Genomic DNA, 20,903 nt, shown 5'->3' on the forward strand with positions numbered 1-20,903 from the left:
TGACAGTTTATATTCTCACTACTATGGTGTTTTCTAGGCTCCAAGCCATGTGTACGGTGGACATAGTAGTCATGTAACTAATGTAGATTTTCTCTGTGAAGACACCCATCTCATCTCCACAGGCGGAAAAGATACAAGTATAATGCAGTGGCGAGTCATTTAAAGGAAACATCAGTGTGAACATACACAGTTGAGTCGACCATGCACAGAATTTATGTATAAACTGTATATTTAAAACTTAACAGTATGTTTGCAGTTTAGCCTGGTCACTGTGATTTTTGTTTAAAAAATTCTTACAAACCTCAGGAAAATTAAGCCCTGTGCTGGTTACCTTACTCAGTCTAGTGATTTTTTTTTTTTTTTTTTAAATTGTGTCACACCTTAAGAATGATCGTTTTCTCTTCTGTTGTACAATATAAATGCAGTACAAGTTTAATATAAGAAATGTGGCTTGACAGTTTGCAATACAGTGGTATCAGCGGAATGTGACTATCTTAGATGTTTTCTATAAACACTGCTACAGTGGTCACAAAAATGCCTTTCAAAGACTGTATATATGTGCTTATTTGTTTCACTATCTACACTTTGTACTGTATATCTCCTTATTTAGAAAAATCTATGACAATGTCAAGGTACTGAATTGTTTCTGATGGAGGATGATGAATTGATACAAAAAGTATAAACCGAGATGTAAGATGCAAAAATTAGTGTTCTAGACCTGAAAATGTGAATGCTGGTAAATTTGCATTCTCTTGGGAATAGCACACGTTGGGTATCACCCGTGAGGAGTTGTGTTCCCTTTCAAGTTAATCAGCAGGTTATGCCCCAGTTTGACCTGAATATCTCAGCAGGGTTTACAGATGTCTATGTGGTTCAGGTATTCCATATGAGTTTAAATTAAAAATCTTTTTACTTATATATGAACAGTTTCTTTTTGAAAACAAAACAAAAAAGCTTGGCCACATCCCCAATATTGGTTGATATATTTAACTAATATGTATATTAATCAGCATGATGCTATATTGTACATGTATAAGATTTTAGCAGTTCATAACAAATGGTAAGGCAATCTAGCTTTACTTTTTTATGCTTATGGATATTGTATATTTGTATTTTAAGACCAAGTAGACCAAGTCTAAAGATATCTTTTTAAGTGTACCATAAACCTGCAGAGGGTGAAGGAAGTCTTGGAAGCCTACATGACATATTAATGTGTAACTTCTGGCCCCTGTGTTTTGTGCATGGATGGATATTTATAGTATGAAATAAGATTGTGTTTTGCAATGAAGTAATAGTGGAGGTGGTATAAAATGGTTAAGAAGGCCTTATCAATGTTGATTGTGACACAGATTGAAATGTATTGTTTACTTTGAGGAATGTATCTGAAGAATTTTAAAAGAGAGGAGTTCTAAACAGACTCGAAAAAGGTAATATTAAAATTTCGCTTGTAATGGACAGTAAACGCTAATTCTCTGAGCTCTAAAGCACTGGTTGTTTAGAGTGATTTAAATGAAATGGAATCAATAAATTTTGAAACTTTTTTTATTACATCTCCAACCTCCTACACTGAAAGTGCAGGACACCAATAAACATGTATTAAAGTGAATTCTCAATCCATTTTTTCTGTTAAGTAAAATGTCTTTGTTTCAACGTGAAATAGAAGAGATGGGCTTTTACTTAATGACACATTTGTGATTCTCAATTAGAGCTGCATTTAAAAATATTTAGGAATAAAATCTAGATTTTGGGATACATAATTTCATGTATGAGCATGACCCTGGGAATGTGATCCCTAATGCACACCTAGAGAGTGAAACTCCAGCCTCACTGCAGGGAAGAAGGACACGCTGCATGCTTTCACCTACAACCTCCCTTGGTTGTGCCTCCTGGTGTACATCACTTATGTCTGAGCACTCAGCTGGTGGAGGAGTGTCATTCCACTGCACAGGTTTATGATGGCAAGAGCTCCTGACACGTTCTCTGTGCGACAAACTTGTCTTCAGGCAAGACTTTTGAAGGCCAGGGTTTCAGGGTCGCTTTAACCTGACGTTATCTAGCACTGTCACTGAAGGAAGAGATCTTGCCCCAGCCTCCCATCCCACGCAGCAGCACAAGAGTTATTGTGGCCATAGGGAGAACCCAGCTGGGAGATGGACCCAGGTTAAAATCAATTCAGAGGAAAAAAAAGAAAGGCCAAGGTAATGAACAACTACTACAAAACAGAAAGCCCTTCTAGCTGGGGATTTAAAAAAAGCCCAGCTTTTTTTTTTAAGAAAGCCATTTAGCTGGGCAGCTGTATGAGTGCTTGTACAGAGTGAGGAGCAATGTGAAGAAAATAAATGGACAGAGGAGCACTGGAACAATTTCTTTTGATGGTCATGTCAATCTCCCTCCCTCTGCTTTAAGCATGTGAAACTAAGGCATAATATCCTTACCCTTTCTAGGGTTAATCCAATTCTAAGAGGTCATAATATGCAAGTGACAGGTTCTCATCTTGTCTGGACCTTCTGTTTATTTTTTTTTTTTTTTTACTTTTGCAGATGGGGTGCTTTCAGGTTTTCTGTTTTCAGAATTGTAGGTGATTTGTCATTACTTGCGGCAAAACAGGAGCTGAAAATGGGGTTGGCTCGTTCCCTTTTCATCCTTCTCCTACAGTGCTACTCCTGGGATGTTATAATGTATTTGTGATCCCTTTCTTCATTTTAAACTGTTATCCCTTACAAGAAATAGATGAGGAATCCTGCAGGTTCATCCCTAGGGTTACTGATCAAAGGGGATTTTCAACAATCCCATCCCATTTGTGTCTCTGTTGCTCCTCTGTTTCTAACTTTTACTGTTAAATGTGTCTTTGTTCCTCTATGAAAACCTGATAAGCTTATTAGCTGAATTGGCAAATGGTGGGTAATGTCTTGAGCCAAGTATCAGTTTGATGACTGTTAAAGTGATTCTTCTTTCTTCATCCAGGAAATTCTACACAATTTTGCCATTGTTGTATATAATCTTCAGCTCTCCCCACTTCCACCCTTGTTCCTTGGTTCTTGAATTTATTTGTTTTCTCAGGAGTCACCTCTTTTTTGCTTTAAAAGAAAAAAAAAAAGAACAACAACAAAAAAAAGTCAAGAACGTTATTCCTGAACTTGGTGTATTTCATTCTCTCTGCAGCACCTGGTACTCTTACACCTGATTCCTTCACCGGATACTCCGTCTGCAGCAGTTGTCTTTTCTGGCCTGTCCGTGTAGCCTGAGGCTGGTTCTCCAGTCCATGGCTGGAGATACAGCTGGACTTGGGCTTCTGCTTCTGCTCCTTCCCTCCCCTGATCTTGGCTGCAGCAGTTGTAGTGTTGCTCAAAGAAGAGATTAATCTCTTTGTTTCTCTTGGGTACTGGTGTTGTCTACCAAGCATTCACCTACTCCCTTTCAGCTTTCTTTGGTTTCAATTCTTGTTTCTTGCTTTTCTTCCCTTCATTTCTAGCATTACTCTTCTGTGACTTCAGCTTCCAGGACTGCATCCATCTTAGCCCGTACTGGCACATGTGGCTGCCCTTAACTGCTTATAAAACCAGTGGCCCTGACTACCTCTCTGATTCTTTTGGGGCCAAGTTCCTGTTTTCTTATTGTATCTGTATCCACACTACTTCTTTGACTTGCACTTATCAAGTGGCTGCATGTGCTTTTAGACCCTTCCTCCCTGCCCTCCCACCTTCCTGTTACAAGTGTACTGAGGTGATCAACACTGTCTCGTTGTTCCTCAATTGTCCTCCGTTTGTCTGTGGGCAGCCCTGTAATGTATATTGCATACTTAGATTTTAAAATATTTTTAGGGTAGGGTTTTTTTCTGTGTTGTATGTCATTTAGCACTATAACAGTACAACTTTCATATTTGTCCAAAATGATGAGCATGTATATTCAGATAATACTTCTGTGTCAGGATATTCAAAGTGATTAGCTACTGAAGGTGATAATATCTGTTCTCTAAGTCTTAAATTATTCAGCAAACAATACATATGCTTTCAAAAGACTTCTTCCTCTCTCTTCTATATGCTTACCAAACATAGACTCAATCTAGTTTTTAGGATCATCACCCATTTTCAAGTAGAGGCTTTTCATAATTTTGTTTACCTCTCTTGCCTGTTTTCATATATTTATTTTACTCCTGTAGGACACACATTTGTATTATATCAAAACTACAGCCTTTTTCAACTTAGTTCAATATGTACTATTTGAATTACTACCTGAAAGATGATTATGACATAGATACTTTTGGTAGTGCTCAGTTTTGACAGGTTGTTGAAACATGACAGGTATTAACAATTTCTAACAGATGAGCTTTAATACAGTCTCTGTATTAAAAAAATAAAGCAAAAAAATCAGTGAAGGCGATAAATGTAAGAGTAAATAGTTTTTCAGTACTAGTGAATTAAAAAACACCATTTCAAAATATTCTCTCACGAAGCAAATCAATGTTGTTAAAATGGATTTTTTACTATTCTAATTAATACAAGGTTAATTAATACAAGGTCATATTTCCTATGTGAAATGTTTGGATGAAATTTATTCTTCACAAGAATTAATAATAAAGGATATTACTCCCCTTCAAAATTATTCATGTGACAAGAGCTTGCAAGGGCAAACAGACCCTTTTTTGCAAGGGTTGGCATTTTTCATTTCTTCAGGTTCTGCTCAGAGAAGCAGGCAGTCTTCTTGTGTTTTCTCCATCCCTGGAACTAGGGCTGTTGACAGATCACTTGACTGCATCCTCAAAAATCCTGCATATGGCAGGGAAAATGTCACTTTAATTACTAGTGAAAAGAACAGACTTATGAAAAGCTTAAACAGAAATCTTTTTCTTCCATTACTGGCCGGGATTCATAGCCACGCTGGAGCTGTCCGATCAGTGCCATGCCGCTCTGGCCGCGGCGGGCTGCCTTTCAGGAGAGATGCCCCAATCCAGAGCATCTCCTAGCCCCAAAGATGGGAGATGAGGAACCGACTCCTGAGGGGAAGGACAGAATCACACCCCGATCCGTCTGCTTCTGGACGGAGGCTGCTGGCTGCCGATGAGTGAGTACATTAGCGGTTCACGCTCTTGCTGGGAGAGATTTATGTTTCTCCTTAGTCATGCAGTTCTGCAGCAATTTCATTTTTCTTAATGGAACAACTTTGCCCCCCGAATTCATTAAGTAATTGTAGAAGACTAAGTGGTAATTTACATGGAGGTACTTCAGCCAAAGCTGCCATCTAGCACTAAGTTTGGTAGATCTTATTTGTGTCCGTGGTGATACTGATGGGCACATCTGTGAAAGTCACTTGGGGGACGTCTGTCAATCACGATGTTTCACAGCGTTGTGGGCTCCTCTTGGTCTCATGCCAAATGTGGAAGTGTAAGAAGGTTCCTCCTTCCAACTAACTGCTGTTAGTGTCGCCAGGCTCTGTAGCACTTCTTTGGACCTTGAATTTTGTCTGTGTTGTTATGAAAGCTTGAGATCTTGGACTCCATGAAAAGCGGTTCCTCTCCACCAGCTCCACAGTCCCAGCTTAGCACAGGTTTGGTTTTACCACCTTTTGGCTGTCTACAAACTACATGAATTTAGACATTTCCATTCATTTGTAGTGGACCTGTCTGTACCTTAAAGGCTGTCTCTTCAGGTTTAGTCTGAGGTGCTGAGGTTATAACCATGAGAATGACAACCTGTTTTCTGGGTGTCTGTGCAAGTGAACAGATTTTTAGCAGGAGCTTCTAAGAGATGAATATTTTAAAAATCTGACCCATGGAATTACCTAGAGTAAACATGTAGCCAGAGGGAAGCAAATGCAGCTGTTCTGTGTATTCTGGCTACCAGCACTATGTGAGCTACGTTTGCTCCAGATTCCAGGTTGTAGACTAAAGAAATCTCCTTCAGGCTGTTCAGTCATTATGGTTAGAAAGCAAAAATTAAAAAGGCTGGATGAGTTCTGTAGCTATGTTAGATTATTTTAATTTGTCGTTGCCTTGCATTGCCCTCGCACCACAGAGACGTGCTGAGGAGAGGACTGTCTGCTTGAGGCAGACGGAAGAGAACGCCTCTACAAAATCAATTCCCTTGGCTGTTCATTCTGGATTCAGTTTCTCATTAAGATAAATGTCAACATTTTAGGGCTCCTTCCTTCCTGCCCAGCTTCTTCTTTTCAGCATCTTTCATTGACATCATAATTCCAAATTTATGACATCAGTGTATAACCACAGGGGAGGTTATTACGCCAGAGGTTCAAGTATTTTGGCTGCCTTACAGCACCTAAAAAGAGCAGAAGCTGAGCTCTGAGAGCCTCTGTCTACAGCTTGAACAGTTGGAGAGCAAGCTGACAGGAGTCTCAGTTTAAGTGAAAAGCCCTCTGGCATTTCCCGTATGCACAGCTCCTGTTCAGCAGAAAATCTGGCCACACGCAATTTAGCAGCCTGAAGAGTCGCGACTATCTCTGACTTCACAAGCACAGCATTGCCTCTGTGCTGAGATCTTTTGGGCTAGTTTTGGGTGAGAACACCACTGCTTTTGTTACCCAGCTGTGACAAATCTGGCCTCTTTCTAAAAAGTTCCAAGCCCAAACAATCTTGACCTTGCAAGAGCAGGATGAAGGGGATTTTAATAATGATAAACAAAATGACGCGTCTCCTTGCCTGGCTCAGTACAGCCTTCTCTGCAAGAGACTGCAAAGATACAGATTGTCCTCCAAGGGCACTACGTTATGCCCTGATGTGGAATATGCTGTATCAAAACACAGGCTTTGGCAATGCTTGGATGGGGCTAAACCATAAACTGAGACAGTATTTCTTCAAAGAAACCAAAGTTACTTGTTAAAAAGAAAACTGGAATAGTCAGGTGTATTTATATTTCCCATTCCTGCCCTTCTGCCCTCACCCTAGCATGAAAACACATCTCTGGGGATGCTGCTGGCAAGATTGGACCACTGTTACCTCTGAGTACCACAGAAGGGTGCGTGATCTTTGGAGACACCCCTACTGGTTTGGCTTTTGCACACTGGGCACCTATACACTTGTGGTTTACTGGTGTCTTTTCCTTAAGTTATGTGTAAAAGTTGATAAGGAAAAGTCACTGATGGCGTTGAACAGGTAAGACCACATGTCCCCAGGGCCTGCCTGCAAAGCAGAGCTCCTCCCAGCTGCCTGGAAATCCTAGCGATTGTAAACCCGGCTCTCCCCAGGTGTTAACAGGAAAACATGAAAGTGCCAGTGGGCTCCTTCCTTTCTGAGAGACAGTACTGGCCTGAGGTCTATCCCCCACCACCATCCTGAGGATGCAGTTGGACCCTTCCTTTCCTTGGCTCCCATCTTCACTTGAAGTATAATAAAACATAGAACTAAAGTATATCAACAGTGTATTTTTTCTTACTTATTCTCAGCCTTGTCCTATACCACTCCCTCTTCTTGTCCTTTTCCCCTTCTTCTTTCATTTTTTCCCTTTTCATCTAACTTCCTTTTCTCTTCTTTTCTTGTTAAAAAAATCCCAAACCTCTGTATTTCCCTCATTTTCCTCTAGTCTCCATTCTCTTATTCCTTTTAGCTCCTGCCAGAGTCTTCTGCCTCTTGACTCTTTGTTCCAGCCTCTTCTTTCCTTCTCAGCCCAAGACTGAATGAAGTGTTGCTAAAGAAATCCAGGTTTTTTGGGGACTCACGGGTTGCAGCCCTGCTGCAGCTTCTTTCTCTCAGTCTCCCTGCAGCATGGACCATACCGGCTGCCCATGCGGGCAGTGGGTGATGTGCCCTCCGTCACCGCCAGTGCCCCATCAGGGCTGCCATAACAAATCAGAGATGGAACCTGGCCCTTTGCCAAATGGTGCTGAATATTGCAGGGAAGGTTTAAGTGGCCAAGCACGCAGGCATGGAGATAGGTGAAAATAAAACATCCAGGACTGAACCCCTCTGAGCTTTGGGAATCTTTGAATCTCACTTTGCACCAGAATTTGGCAATCATGTTCTGTCTGCCCCAGCAAGGTGTCCGTGAAATTGTACAACTGAAACCCAACTTCAGCTTTGGCAAAGTTATGAGTCGTGTTGCTGTCTGAGGAAGAGTTTTTAGAAATGAATGTGTATGTGTCTTACTGGACATAGTATAATAAATTGGTATAATGAATTCCTCTCCAGGGTGACTTTCACAAGGCTAAATCCTCCATGCTTACGAAAAGCCTTCTAAAAAAAGGTGTGTAGAACAAGCTATTGGGAAGATTTGTTTTCCTTGAAAAGAGCTACATATTTTTGTGGACAAGCCCACAGAAAAGCCTGAGAATTTCAAGAGAAATCTCTGAGCAGGACAAAATTCAGTGGGAAAAAAACACTGTGAGACTTGCTGCACTGGCATGTAGCTCTGGACATGGCATTGACTCACTGAGAAAAACAACTGGGTGACCTTGAGCTCCTGATATGAGCTCCTGATATTCTTTGCCTATTTGATTTGTGCTTGTTATAAACCTAGTTTAAGGAAATTACATTTAAAAAACCCCAGATTATCGGTGAACTCACATACAGATTTGCTCTTTTAATCATGTTTTAAGTTCTAGTACAATTACCATGAAACTTTCTGGTTTAATAAGCATCCTTCTTGCCTTGTGCTGTGTCCCATATGTTGCATGTGCTGGTTAGTGACCCACACTCTAAAGGATTAGTGAGATGATAGTAATAAGAAAATAGGTTTTATTTTTGTTCATTATTTCTTCATAAGCTTGCTACCTTCAGCAACCCCATCACAAATTATGTGGATGGGTTTCTCCAAGCCACTGTTACTCAGAGGTGACTGCATATTATTAGATCTATGATCTGCCGCGGTTGTTTCTTTATACAACAACATATATTGTGCCTTCTAGGAAATTTAGGGTAATTGTTTACAAGAAAGGACTATAAGCTTTGGTTTAAAACAAATTAAGAGGCCCCTTACTAATAGCGAGAGCTGCTTCTTTAGAAGAGACCTCCTCTCCCTGAAGTGAGCTTAGATTAATTGGTGGGGTGACTTGGGAAGAGGATGGCACAGACCTGCTATGGGACAGGGAAGGCACGAGCTGGGCTCTGTGCGTATGAGGCACAGAAGGGGTGGGCGTTCCCTCCCCCTGGCCCTTTGGTAACTCTGTCCATAGTTATTTTTTTAACACCTTTATGATCATTGAAAACAGCAATTACCAGATACCCATTAGCTACCAAGAAACAAGCATGGCCTTGAATAAAATGTATACACATTGTTACTACCACAGGTTATGTTGCTGTCATATTATTGTTGTTACTGTTGTAGTTTATTTTTATTTGGTATGGAGCCGCAGTAGGCATCAGCAAGGCTTGACAAGCCAATGGTGAAACCTTAACTTTTCAGAGAAACAGAAATGAAAATGTATTTATATTAAAAACGGCCCCCACTGCTTTGCTCCATACCTCCTGCACAGGCTGTGCCATGCCGGATCATGTTCCCCCGAGAGCTCGCACAGCTCTCCAGCCGTACGCGCTGCCCCGCGGCCCTCCGTCCCCCAGCCACGCTGCCTGCACCCTCCTAAAACTGCCTCTGTGCACAGGGAGGGGGGCTACAGCTTCCCTGCTCTTCACGGCACGTGTGGCTGGAGGTGGGTGTCAGGGAGTGATCGGTGTTACTCGGGACACAGACACGTGGAGGGAAGGAGGAGGCCAGAAACCATTTCTGTTCCAGACACAATGGGCACACTCATGCCAGCTGCCTGGAAACCCACTGGTTGCTGCGGGATTACGTGGTTGTTGGGGGGCTTTTTGTGTCCAAATTGGATGGCGCAGAACTGGGAGAGATCTGTGGGAGATGGACCCACAGACTGTCAGTTTGAAGAGCTACTCTTGAGAAGTGCCCATCAAGTTATGGTGACCTACCACAGACCTGAGAAACAACTGCAGTGTTTGGTCCCATACCATGCTAGATCCTTGAGGATATCCCAGCCACACCACTTTCAGTATCATCTTTTTCTAGTGGGTGGTGCACGGGAAGAGGTAAAGCGGTGTGGAGAGGAGCAGGGGGGAAGCCCCAGGCTCTGGACCTGCAAAGAAGCTGATCCCACTGGCGGAGCCCATCACCGTGCGGCTGGGGCTGCACAAGAGACCCGGCAGGAGGTGACCGGGAGGAGAAGAGCCAGGACCAGGGCCAGGGCTGGGCTGTGGAGTGGGGAGGAGAGGCGGATGGGGAGAAGCCTGAGGGCTGGGAGGCAGCCCAGGGCACCCCGGGGTGGGTGGGGAAGGTGGGTGCGGAGGGTGGACGCGGTGACAGCAGGATGAGAGCTCGCAGGAGAACTCCTCTGGGGCAAGTGGGAAGGGTGAAGGAGCAGAACACGCGCCCTCCCCGCAACAGAAACTGGAAACACAATTTCTGCCCGTGCTGCCATCCACAAAAGCACCGATTTTTACCGCTGGTGTACGGGACCCCCAGAGCGCTTTGCAGAGGAGAGATCCGCAACCGCGGCACGGCCCCGCTCCGGCCGGTTCCCCGGCCCCGGCGGAGCCCGCAGCCGCCGACCGGTGCCCCGCACGGTGCGCGGCCGCACCCCCCGCCCCGCCCCGCCCCGCCCCGTCCCGTCCCGCCTCACCTGCGCTGCCGGCGGGGGGAGGCCGGGCCGGGCCGGGCTGGGCAGGGCCCCCCCGCCATCTCCCCGGCGGAGGCTGCGCGGGGCGGGGCGGTCCCGCCGCGCGTGGGAGCGGAGCGGCGCGGAGCGGGGTGGGCGGCGGCGGCGCTTTGTCCTGCCCACACACCCGGAGACACGCAGCGCGGCCGGGCGGGAGCCGGCAACATGGCCGGGCCGGCGGAGGGGCTGCCCGCCGCCGCGCTGCCCGGCTAACGCCGCGGGGCCCGGCGCTGCGAGGGGGGCGGCGCCGCCGCCGGAGTCCCCCGTCCCCCCCCGCCGCCGCTGCCGCCGCCCGCCCCCGGCCCCGGCCGCCGCCGCCGCGCCCCGCCGGGAAGATGAGGTGAGTGCGGGCGGGCGGGGGATGCGCAGCGCCGAGCGCCGCGGGCAGGGCGCCCCGCCGAGCCCGCCGGGGCGGGGGGGGGGGGTGTCCGCGGTTCCCCCCGTGATGGTGTCACGCCGTGGGGGGTGGGGATTTCCCGTGCGAGTGGAAGGCGGAGGAGAGGTTAAGCAATGCGGCGCTTCCTAGTCCTTCGCCGGATGGATAATACGAGTGGGTGGTGACATTTTTGGCATGTTTGACTGTCAGTGCCTAAATCCATATGACAGATTATCTCGGCGGTTACAAAAGGCTGTAAGCGCTTTGGGAACAGCGCTGCGATGTACGGCCGGGACCCCGCTCAGCGCGGCCGGGCTGGCAGCCCCGGGGGCACGGCGAGCTGGGCCGCGGGCCAGGTGGCCTCGGCGGGAGGGACCGTGTGCGGGGCGAGCGGGGAGTTCCCGAGAGAGAGGAGGCGGGATGGGGTTGCTCCCGAGCATCCAGCACAGGTCCTGCCTGCTCTCCTGGGCTCTCTCTCGGCAGGCAGCGAGTGCTCCAACTCGTAGTTTTCCCGAGGTCAGTTTGTCTATTGTGAATATGAAAAGAAAGAAAAAAAACAAACAACCCCCAACAAAACCCACATATTTCCTTCAGCCAGATAAGTGTCTGGTGGAGGGAAGGAAGGAAAACATTATTTGCTTTGGTTCATACTCTTCCAAACGTCTCTCGTTCCTCATTTATTCAAGAGTTCGCTTGAGCTGTCAGTATCTGGGAGCAACCCAGCTTCTGATTCATCTAATACTAGTGATTCTTTCCACTTAATTATTATCTTTAGCAAAGTAAAACCACTTTGGCAAACCTTAAAAAGGGAAATAACAGATACCTTTCTGTGGTGCCTGATCCCTGAATTGCAAGGTTGACATCGCCCCTAGGAAATACAGTGGACGTCTAAAAACCTTTGCTTGCATTTACAGTTACATTTACTCCTGACACTGTCATGTGTGTCAAAGGCTTGGAGCCGCATTGATTCATTTAGTCATTATATTAGCATTAGTTTGCTTCACTTGCTTGGAATGGCAGCTCTTGGGGAGGGCCAAAAGCACACGAGCCTGCAGTGTCATGCAACTGGTGGCCTAAATCCCTCTGGTCTTCACACAAAAGGTGTATCTGCATCAGTCTCACCTGGTTTGATCACGATGCGGCTCAGAGACCTCCAGAGATAAGCCATCAAACACAACAGATGGCAGTGAAGTTTCCCCTTGCTCCCTCCCGTTCAGTTAGTAGCCCAGTTGGTAGAGCTTTCCCCCTCTGAATAAGGAAAGCTGACTTTCTGACTCATAAGCACATCTTCCAGCCCCGAGGAGCCACCATGGGGCTAGTTGGAAGGCTGCAACAATTCAGAGTTTCTCCCGCTGAGGGTACCCTGCTCCACCTGAACTTCTGCAGTTGGTGGTTGCGCTTTTCATCGGAAGAGGTAACAGGAAAGAGAGAGACCCACAAAGACTGTGAATTAGGGTACTATAATGTACCAAGTAATCCCCACCGGGAGAGCTAGGGCACTTTCAGAGGAGGCGTGAGCTACAGCTCATTATGAAAAGAAAAAGCTCCTCCAGGAGGGGCTTCAGGACTTCCCCATGTCCTGGCTTTAGATGATGATGGGTGCGGTGCTTCTCTAGGTTGGACACTTAACGGCCAGGCTGCGTGTGCTCTAGGTGGGGGAACTGTCACTGAAGTTGGTCTGTGTGTGCTGCTGGGTGCTTCTTTGTACAGCTGCCCTGTCCTGTTTTCCCCAAATGACGCTTGGCATCTGCAGGTGTATCACACTTAAAAGAGTCTTTTCTTATTAATACCACTTTTATACTTTAATGTACACGCTTGTTTTGGTTTTTTTTTAATAAATTCCTGTTTTTAAAGGTTTCCATTACTGATTGTTTTCCTTGCATATACAGACATTACTGATTAGATCGTACTTGTCAGTAAATATATGTCTGTTAATCACCTTTTTCAGTAACAATTCTTGTTTAATAAATATAGGCTATACAATTCCAAAAGAGCCTGGCAGGCTATACAATCATTTACTAAAAACCTTAAAACGTTTGTTTAGCCATGTGTGTTTTATTTATATTGCTTTTTATGGTGAATAAATTACAGTGCTATTCTTTGCACAATTGCATTTATGTGATGGTTTCCATTTTTTGATAAGTTCTTTATGTCTTCAAAGGTATAAAGTGTGTGTATAGTGGGTGTACCACAGGTCTCAGTAATAAAACAGATTATAATAGATGTTCTGTCTCAAAAGTGGATTAGGATTCCTGGGTGGAAAATGCTAAAGTGCAGAGGTGTTATTACTTCTTAGTATATAAAAATACTGCTTTAGTACAACAAATGTTGAGGTTATTCTACAGCAGTTATTAATTTATTCTGGGAAGTAACAGAATTAGCTCATATTTGGGAAAATATCTATGAATATTGCTGTAGATGAAAACAAGACAGTCTGTCAACAGAGGTGTAACCTCGCATTTCTTAGTCATACATGTAGTTTATAAGGCATCTGTGTTTCAGTGGTCTCTGTTCTTAAAAATAAAAACCAGCTATAGCATTTTGGGTGTATCCCTGAAAAAAATCTTCACTGTCTCTCTCTTTGCCATGACTGTGGTGAGTGTAAGTTGGCTGTCTGAGCTGCGGTCCCGAGGCAGTGACGTGGGGGAAAGCCTCCCTCTTTAAGCACTTTGTTTTTGCTAAACAGAACATACAGTGAATATCCAGAGATGGAAACAACCTCTGAACAGGATTATTCAGATTAAAACTATGCCTCCTTACTCTTTTGTGATAACACATGCTTTAATCTAACTGAAGATAGGGAGTTCAGTACAGAAGTTACTGGGGAAAATGGTGTCCCTTAGCGCCTTAACGTTTGTAGAGTTCTCTAGCTAAAGTCAACCTTTTTGTTCTGACATTTCTGTATAGCTGCCAACTGGAAATCCTAAAAAGCTGTTTTATTTAGCCCTAATTTAAAGGGATGGAGCAACACCCTGAGAAAAACAGAACTGAATATTCATACCATAAACCTGTTTTAATAACAGGAAGTGTATATATATATCTCATTCTTCTTTACCTTTTGTTTTCAGACATAAGCAAGCAAAGTCTTTAAATTTGTTCCAATAAACACAATGTATCGAGCATTTCATTGTCCTCCACATTTTCTATTCTTGAAGCAGTTCATGAGGTAACTCGAGAGTTTTGCCAATGCTTTTAGTTTGCTTGGAGCGTAAATGTGTATGTATGCAGTGTTATTTTCTAAGTTTTCTTTTTCTTTACTGTTTCTTTCTGTTTACATCTGTAACAGGTTAGAGAGAACATGTTGTTTGTGTTTATAGTGTTGTCAGAATTGGGGTTACCAACCTCATTGGACTGGTGACTTGTGTAGCCCAGTGTACTGTCTCCTTGCAGGAAAGTAGTATCATCCCCTGAGATGGGTGATAAAATCAAGTTGTCTATAAAGTTTCATTTCACCTTGCCACTTACTAATTGATTTCTGAGCTGGAGCTATATGCTTGTAACTGAGCTAACTTTTTCTTGATTTAAAAACTCTGTCCTGCCGTGTTCTGACTCCTGCTGTGTGCCTTGGTGTCGCAGCATGCATGGCTATGGGTTCCTGGGGGCGGTTGGGAGCTGTCACACCACCTTCTACAGTCATGCCTTTGGGTATGTTTAGGTTTGCAACCTTTCAAGCCGAATCTGTGCTACGCAGTTCTGCCAGTGTGACTCAATGAGAAAACACCCAACCCTTTGGCTGCCATGGTTTCCTCAGCAAAATCCCAAGCGTGGATACTATGCTGCTGACAGAAAATTGGTTTTGTTAGCTCAGCTTAGATCTTTAGAGGGGTAGTTTAGCTCTAGCTGCAGACAAACTCCTCTGTCAGCAAATTTTGGACCTCTGCTGAAGGTTGCACCACAGTGGCTATGGCCATGCAAAGGCAGCAGCAGTGGCTCATCGGGAACCGAGTGATGCTGGGTTTGCTTCAATGTGCCCTACTGTCAGGACATGTGAACAGGCAGGCCAGTTGTATTTCTTTTATACTAGTTGTTATTCTGCATACTTAAACTTATTTTCCCCTCTCTAAAATAAAGCATGAACTGTGGACATCTTTTTGTGCATTCCCTCTTTGGAATATTTTTGTCTTGTGTTCTTGTAGTGGCATAACCGAGGCTGAAGGTAATCTTTCAAGTGTGTGCAGGTCTGTTTAACTCAATATTGTCATTTTGTGTGGCATTTCACTTCTGTCCTTTCCTGGATCACTCAGACTGTGTTAGACAACAGACACCGTAATGCAGAACAGCTTTGTTAGAAGTGTGGAAGTGTGTCGTGATTAAAGGTGTCTGCATAGTCTTTCTTTGTACTTGGCTAGGTGCTTCCTTTGGGCAGTACAATACTTCCCTCTTTGTGAGTATTTAAGTATTTGTAAGTATTTCTTGTAAGAAACCATCAAAATATTCCCAAAAGTGCAAAGACAGTTCAGGCTCAAATAATTTCCCATATCTTGCAAGTTAGCAATTTTGCTGTCTGTCATAGTTTCTCTCAGTTCTGGACACTGTGTAAGGAGTAGTATTGAACCTCTCTAGAAAGATTTCTAAAGCTGCTGCCAAAATAAAATGAATCCTGACTAATGTTCAATCCTAATAATTGCAGAATGAAAATAAATTGAGTGAGCTATAGATTATCTGAGAAGGTCACTGTAGATATTTCAAGTTTCTTTGCTGAATCTAAATCTTAGTATCATCTCATCTGCTTTCTATTTACATATAAAAAAACATACTAGCTGATGTTTCGATATTGTCCTTCATTTCAGTAGATAAGCAGTAAAAACTGCTCCAGTGTACATTGGTATTGTTCCTACAAGAGGATGGGGAGTTTCTGGATATATTTTCTGTTTTCTTAACAGTCATTGCAGAGCACTAGGGATCCACAGTGCTTCCCCCCCTGTCCTTTTTCTTAGCCTTGTGCCTAGGTTCAGTTTCTCAGGAGCAGGGAGGAGAGGTGGAGTAGCTGTGCCACTGTTTCTTCATCTCGCCCCGTTGTTCGCCCTTAGGCGGATTTCATCTGCAGTCACCTACTCAAGACTTCCATTTCATCTGCTTTTTGATCTAATGCGCCGTAATGAGGGGAAGTGACCGAAAGCCGCCCTGCTACAGCTCAGAGCTTCCACCAAGATGCATTTGAACCACACACCAGTAAAGCCCGTGTCTCTGCAAGAGTGCGGCCATCATGCAGCCCAGGGAGAAGACACCAGACCTTCAGGCAGGCTGCGTGGAGGCCCCCAGGGTGTAAGTCATGGCAGCACACAGCCTCGCTTGGGTTAATCTACCTTGTTCCTGGCTAATTAGCCCACAGGGAGCTTTGCAGTGTAAGGGACAGGCAGTTTCTCAGTACCTGGGCTAGTGGAGACGTTTCCAGCCTACACCGTAGGAAGTGGAGTTACCTGATGGTTCATCTGGCATGTTCTCCTGGTGATGGCTCTGTGTTCATGGGTGTGCTCACACATCACCCAGTAACACTCAAAGCGTATTTCCGTCTGGGTTGTGACTGTGTGAAATTGAAAACAGTTTAAATTTGGTCTTTTTTGTCTTTTTCATTTCTGGGGTATTTTGCACTGCAGAATGTTTCTTCCCATGAGACTTTGCATTTTTGTGTTAAGCAAACACTCAGAATGGTATTGACAGTCTTTCCAAAACTATTCTTCACTTGAGAGTTATAAAACCGTTAAGAATATCTATTTTTATTAATCAGAGGAGACAGACTGGGCAAGTCCTTACCAAAAATTTGAGCCTGGAAACCTCCTGCACATTTCTGATTATCCAGAGTGCCATTCTGTAACATCACAACAAGTAGTGAAGCGTTACATTTCACTGGGTATTTCACAGTCCGGGAGTGGGAGAGACATGTGGGGGCCAGAAACTTCTGATTTTCCTTCCTGATGCAGGCATTCAAGCCTTACATTTGTTTCAAGTTCAGTGTTAGTTTATACGTTTCTTCTGCGTTCTCATTCCTGCTCCCCTCAGCTGTGCCAACTTAGCCATTTGTGGTTTGGTAGGGTGAATCAGATCATGAAGTCTTTACATACAAAGAAGAAAAGAAAATTCACACTTTCCATACACAAAGAGTATATATAGAGAGTAGGAGCAAGCAGGAGGCTGAAAGGTTGAGGCAGTGCTCCCTGGCACCACAAGAAATGCTCATGAAACCATTTCTCCACGGAATGCTATAACTACAAATTAAAATTTCACTTCTACTCAGATGCTACTCCTGCTCTTCCTCTTATTCACTGCAGACCCTCCAACTCAGGCACCCCACTGCTTGTGCTACAAACTGTGTAACCTAGCTGGTACTATGGGTGAGCATTTTCTAACTACTAGCCATGTTCCCTGTCCAAAAAAAGGTATTTTTCACCAGAGTTCATGATGGAGGTGTTTTTTCCCCTGAGTTATATATACTGTTGACCAGGAATTCAATACCTTTCTTCACATCACTACACCTGCCTAAATTGCCTGCAGGCTTTCATGCAATCACCCTTATAGTCAGCAGCAAGGTTGGCCTGTTTCATGGAATCAGAGTCACAGAATGGTTTGGATTGGTTGGGGCCTTTAAAGATCATCTAGTCCAACCCCCTGCCATGGGCAGGGACATCTTCTACTAGGATCAGGTTGCTCAAAGCCCCGTCCAGGGATGGGGCATCCACAACCTCTCTGGCCAACCCATTCCAGTGTCTCACCACCCTCATCGTAAATATTTTCTTCCTTATATCTAATCTAAACCTACCCTCTTTCAGTTTAAAACCGTTGCCCTTTGTCCTGGCATTTTGGTCCTAGTAAAAAAGTCTCCATCTTTCTTATAAGCCCCCTTTAGGTTCTGGAAGTCTGCATTAAGGTCTCCCTGGAGCCTTTTATTCTCTGGACCCACTCTAACAGGTCCGTGTCTTTCTTGCACTGGAGGCCCCAGAGCTGGATACAGTACTCCAGGTCGGGTCTCACGAGAGTGGAGTAGAGGGGGAGAATCACCTCCCTTGATCTGCTGGCCACACTTCTCTTGATGCAGCCCAGGATACAGTTGGCCTCCTGGGCTGTGAGCACACGTTGCTGGCTCATGTCCATGTGCTGGTTTATTCTCTGGAAGTCCTTTGCGGTTGAGTGCAGATTTTGTTTAGGTGAGCAATTCATTTCTCAGGCAGTAGGTGTCATTCCTGCAACTTGAGATCTCATAGTTTTCTTCTGTCTTTCTCCAGCTTCACTTAGGTGCCAGGATGGATAGACATGTTTTTCTGTGATTTACTGGGGGGAAAAAAAAAAAAAGCAAGCTGTGTAGAGCAACTTGGTTTAATGTAGTACCAGGAATTGTAGCGTGCTGTGGGTGCAGGCATGGGTAGATGCTCCAGCAAGGAGGACGTAGCGGTTGGGATCTGGCTTTGCAGCAAGGCTGTTCAGGCCTAGTCCTTGTCATTGTGGTGAGCTCCACGGTGCAGATACACTGTGCTTCCTCAGCTGGTCTGCAGCTCCTAAATCTCTTAACCTTTTTGGCTTCATTTCTTTATCTGCTGGAGGATGACAATACTTACCTGAGAGGGAATTAAGATGATTAAGTAGCTGGGACTCAGTCTAGCACAGGATTTAAGGATATGCTTAAGTTTGGTCCTTTTGAAGTCCTTGCTTTTCTAGAATGGAGTCTCCTGTTCAAAAAGCATTTTTGAGGATGACAAACGTATTTATAGTAAGTGCTAAGCAAAAAGTAACCAAGTTCCTTGTGTATTGCCGTCCACTCATTCCTTTCTCCTCTTTCTTTTCCATTTCCCATCATTCACTGCTTCTGTCAGCATGTGCATTGCTTCCTTCCTGTACTTCCTTCCTTTATCCCTCACCAGTAAGCCACTCCCTCAGTAATGAGGTGATCTAGAAAATACACGGAAATGGTATTAGCAAGAAGTAGGGCCATGGTCAGCATAATCCCTTCAATTGCATGCTGTGTCTTTTTTTTTTTGTAGCTGTACACAGATCAGGAGATTGGTTGCAGTGATGTTCCATGGGTGTATGTTTACATGCAGCAGGAACAGCTAAACACAACCAGGACTGTTGAATGCTCATGATAAAAGCTTAGCTTAAATAAGTAAATTCAAGTGAAAAAGCTGTATTTGGAAATAAGTCTGTTACACGTGTGCTGGATGAGTAGGAATATGTCTTCAGCACTAAATAGACCAGCGCTACTCAACTTGGGGTTTGTGGTCCAGAGGACATCAGAAGAGAGTTAAAAAATACCGACAAAAAAATTTTAAAAATCAGAAAAAAGGAAGTTAAAATCATCTACATATGCACGTATTTTCATGCAGTTTGTATGCATGTACGCATGCCCGTTAGCTCCTTACTGTTCTTATTACCCTGTTAAAATGTTTTTTGATACTAAAATCATCATTTTGTTAAATGGCTCTGTTCTGTCTGTCACTCTCGTACTCAGCTGCTAAACTGCACTGGGATTTGAGATAATCTGTGAATTCCTTTTTGAAAAGGATTTGTGATTTAAAATGAGAGAAATACTGGACTAGCATATTTTGACAGAATGAGGTAAATTTAATATTCTGACTTTGTCATGAATTAGTGTTGAGTGCTGCAGTACATTTGCATGCTAATCTTTCCATTAAGTAACTAAATACATCATCTAGGTGAAGCTAAGTCAATTTTTGATCCCACATCTGTTTCGTTGAGAAGTAAGGGTTTGAATCATCCAAATAAAGCAGCCTTGCTATTCTCAGGCAATTAATTTATTTGACTAGTCAGATAAGCGGAAGAGAGAGAACATGGAGACATACTAATTTTACCTGTATGCTTAATAAAATGTCCCATATCTGTCCCTGTTTGTTGTTTCTCTTGTCTGGTAGTAAGAACCATCTGTGAGGAGGCAGAACGAGGAGTTACGTCCCTTCATTGCGCTTCAGCACGTGCAGTGTTTTCCATTAGAGGAGTTCACTGAAGTACCACTTTGTCAGCTGCTACCAAAGTGATCTGTAACTCACAACACCGTCTTATGACTCCACTGGTAGCCCAGTGTTGTGATGGATCCTCCCTGTGCCCCCACTGGTAGCCCTGTGTTGTGGTGGATCCTCCCAGAGCCTGACCTGCTGGCTCTTGGCTTTGTATTTATTTGTTTTAATTGGTGTTGAGCTGTCAAACACTTGTTCACAGCATATGAATCACATACAATGGCCACCAAGATTGCCGGGGTGAGTGGTGATCCCCGGAGCTGTCTAGCTCATCATGCACCCAGGAGCAGTGCAGAGCAGTGCCTTGCTCTACCTGCAAGTCAGCCTGGAGACAGCCATCCCCCTCCATCCTCAGGATTTCAGCTGCCCACATCTAATGCTGGAGGCAGGAGGAAAGCCGGCTGATGCTACGGCATTAAGGTCCTAATCTTGAAAAGACTTGTACACATTCTTGACCTCATTAATGGGACCAGCATCCTTGATGTATGTGAGCTTAATGACCATTGTGATAAGACCACTGACTAATAAATTCAAATACCTGCGTAAGTGTTGACAGGATTGGGGTCTTATGGGGCAGTGAAGGCTTGCTTCTTCATTTGAGGGCACAGCTCAGCAGGGGAAATTTTGTAGCTTTAAGGAAGGGAGCCAAAAGCTACCCTATTCCTGTCCTCTGTATGGAAGTCCTCACTTTTAACATGTACAAATAGGAACATAAGCATCTCTTATTTAAAATATTCCACCCCCCCCCCAAATGAATGATTATTAGCTGAAAACCTGGCAGTAAGTCAAAAAGAACCCGTGCCCCTGGGGGAGCAGAGGAGGCAGGCAGGAGGTACAAGGAGCAGATGTGCTGAGAGGCGGTGGGGGCAGGCTGGGACTGGTGGAGCCGTCCGGGTGAGGCAGGTGAGGTGGATCCTTCTCTTTTGGGGGATCACGAGCAAAAATGGAAATAA

At 44.4% G+C, this 20,903-nt stretch overlaps 2 protein-coding genes and 1 long non-coding RNA gene across 10 annotated transcripts in view; 2 read left to right on the forward strand and 1 right to left on the reverse strand.

The window, feature by feature from the left end:
- EML1 (EMAP like 1) overlaps positions 1–1,606 on the forward strand; it is a 107,721-nt gene extending 106,115 nt beyond the window's left edge. For all 4 annotated transcript variants that reach the window (XM_074868766.1, XM_074868768.1, XM_074868764.1 and 1 more), the window contains one exon: positions 38–1,606. In XM_074868766.1, the coding sequence (XP_074724867.1) occupies positions 38–163 (126 nt within the window). In that variant the 3' untranslated portion in view covers positions 164–1,606. The remainder of the gene's footprint in view (positions 1–37) is intronic.
- On the reverse strand, positions 1,525–10,711 carry LOC141943452 (uncharacterized). Its single transcript, XR_012628953.1, has 2 exons — positions 10,576–10,711; positions 1,525–3,077 (listed from the first exon to the last, which is right to left on the reverse strand). It is a non-coding gene; the product is annotated as an uncharacterized LOC141943452 (long non-coding RNA).
- A 149-nt stretch (positions 10,712–10,860) lies between these two features.
- Positions 10,861–20,903, forward strand: part of EVL (Enah/Vasp-like) — a 158,975-nt gene continuing 148,932 nt past the window's right edge. The window contains exon 1 of one of the 5 annotated variants that reach the window (XM_074868772.1): positions 10,861–10,951. In XM_074868772.1, the coding sequence (XP_074724873.1) occupies positions 10,947–10,951 (5 nt within the window). In that variant the 5' untranslated portion in view covers positions 10,861–10,946. Of the gene's footprint in view, positions 10,952–16,107; positions 16,253–20,903 lie in introns of those variants that run through there. The other 4 variants (XM_074868775.1, XM_074868774.1, XM_074868773.1 and 1 more) reach the window with 4 other exon arrangements.

The sequence above is a fragment of the Strix uralensis genome, chromosome 4 (genome assembly GCF_047716275.1).
Source record: "Strix uralensis isolate ZFMK-TIS-50842 chromosome 4, bStrUra1, whole genome shotgun sequence".
Taxonomy (NCBI): Eukaryota; Metazoa; Chordata; class Aves; order Strigiformes; family Strigidae; genus Strix; species Strix uralensis.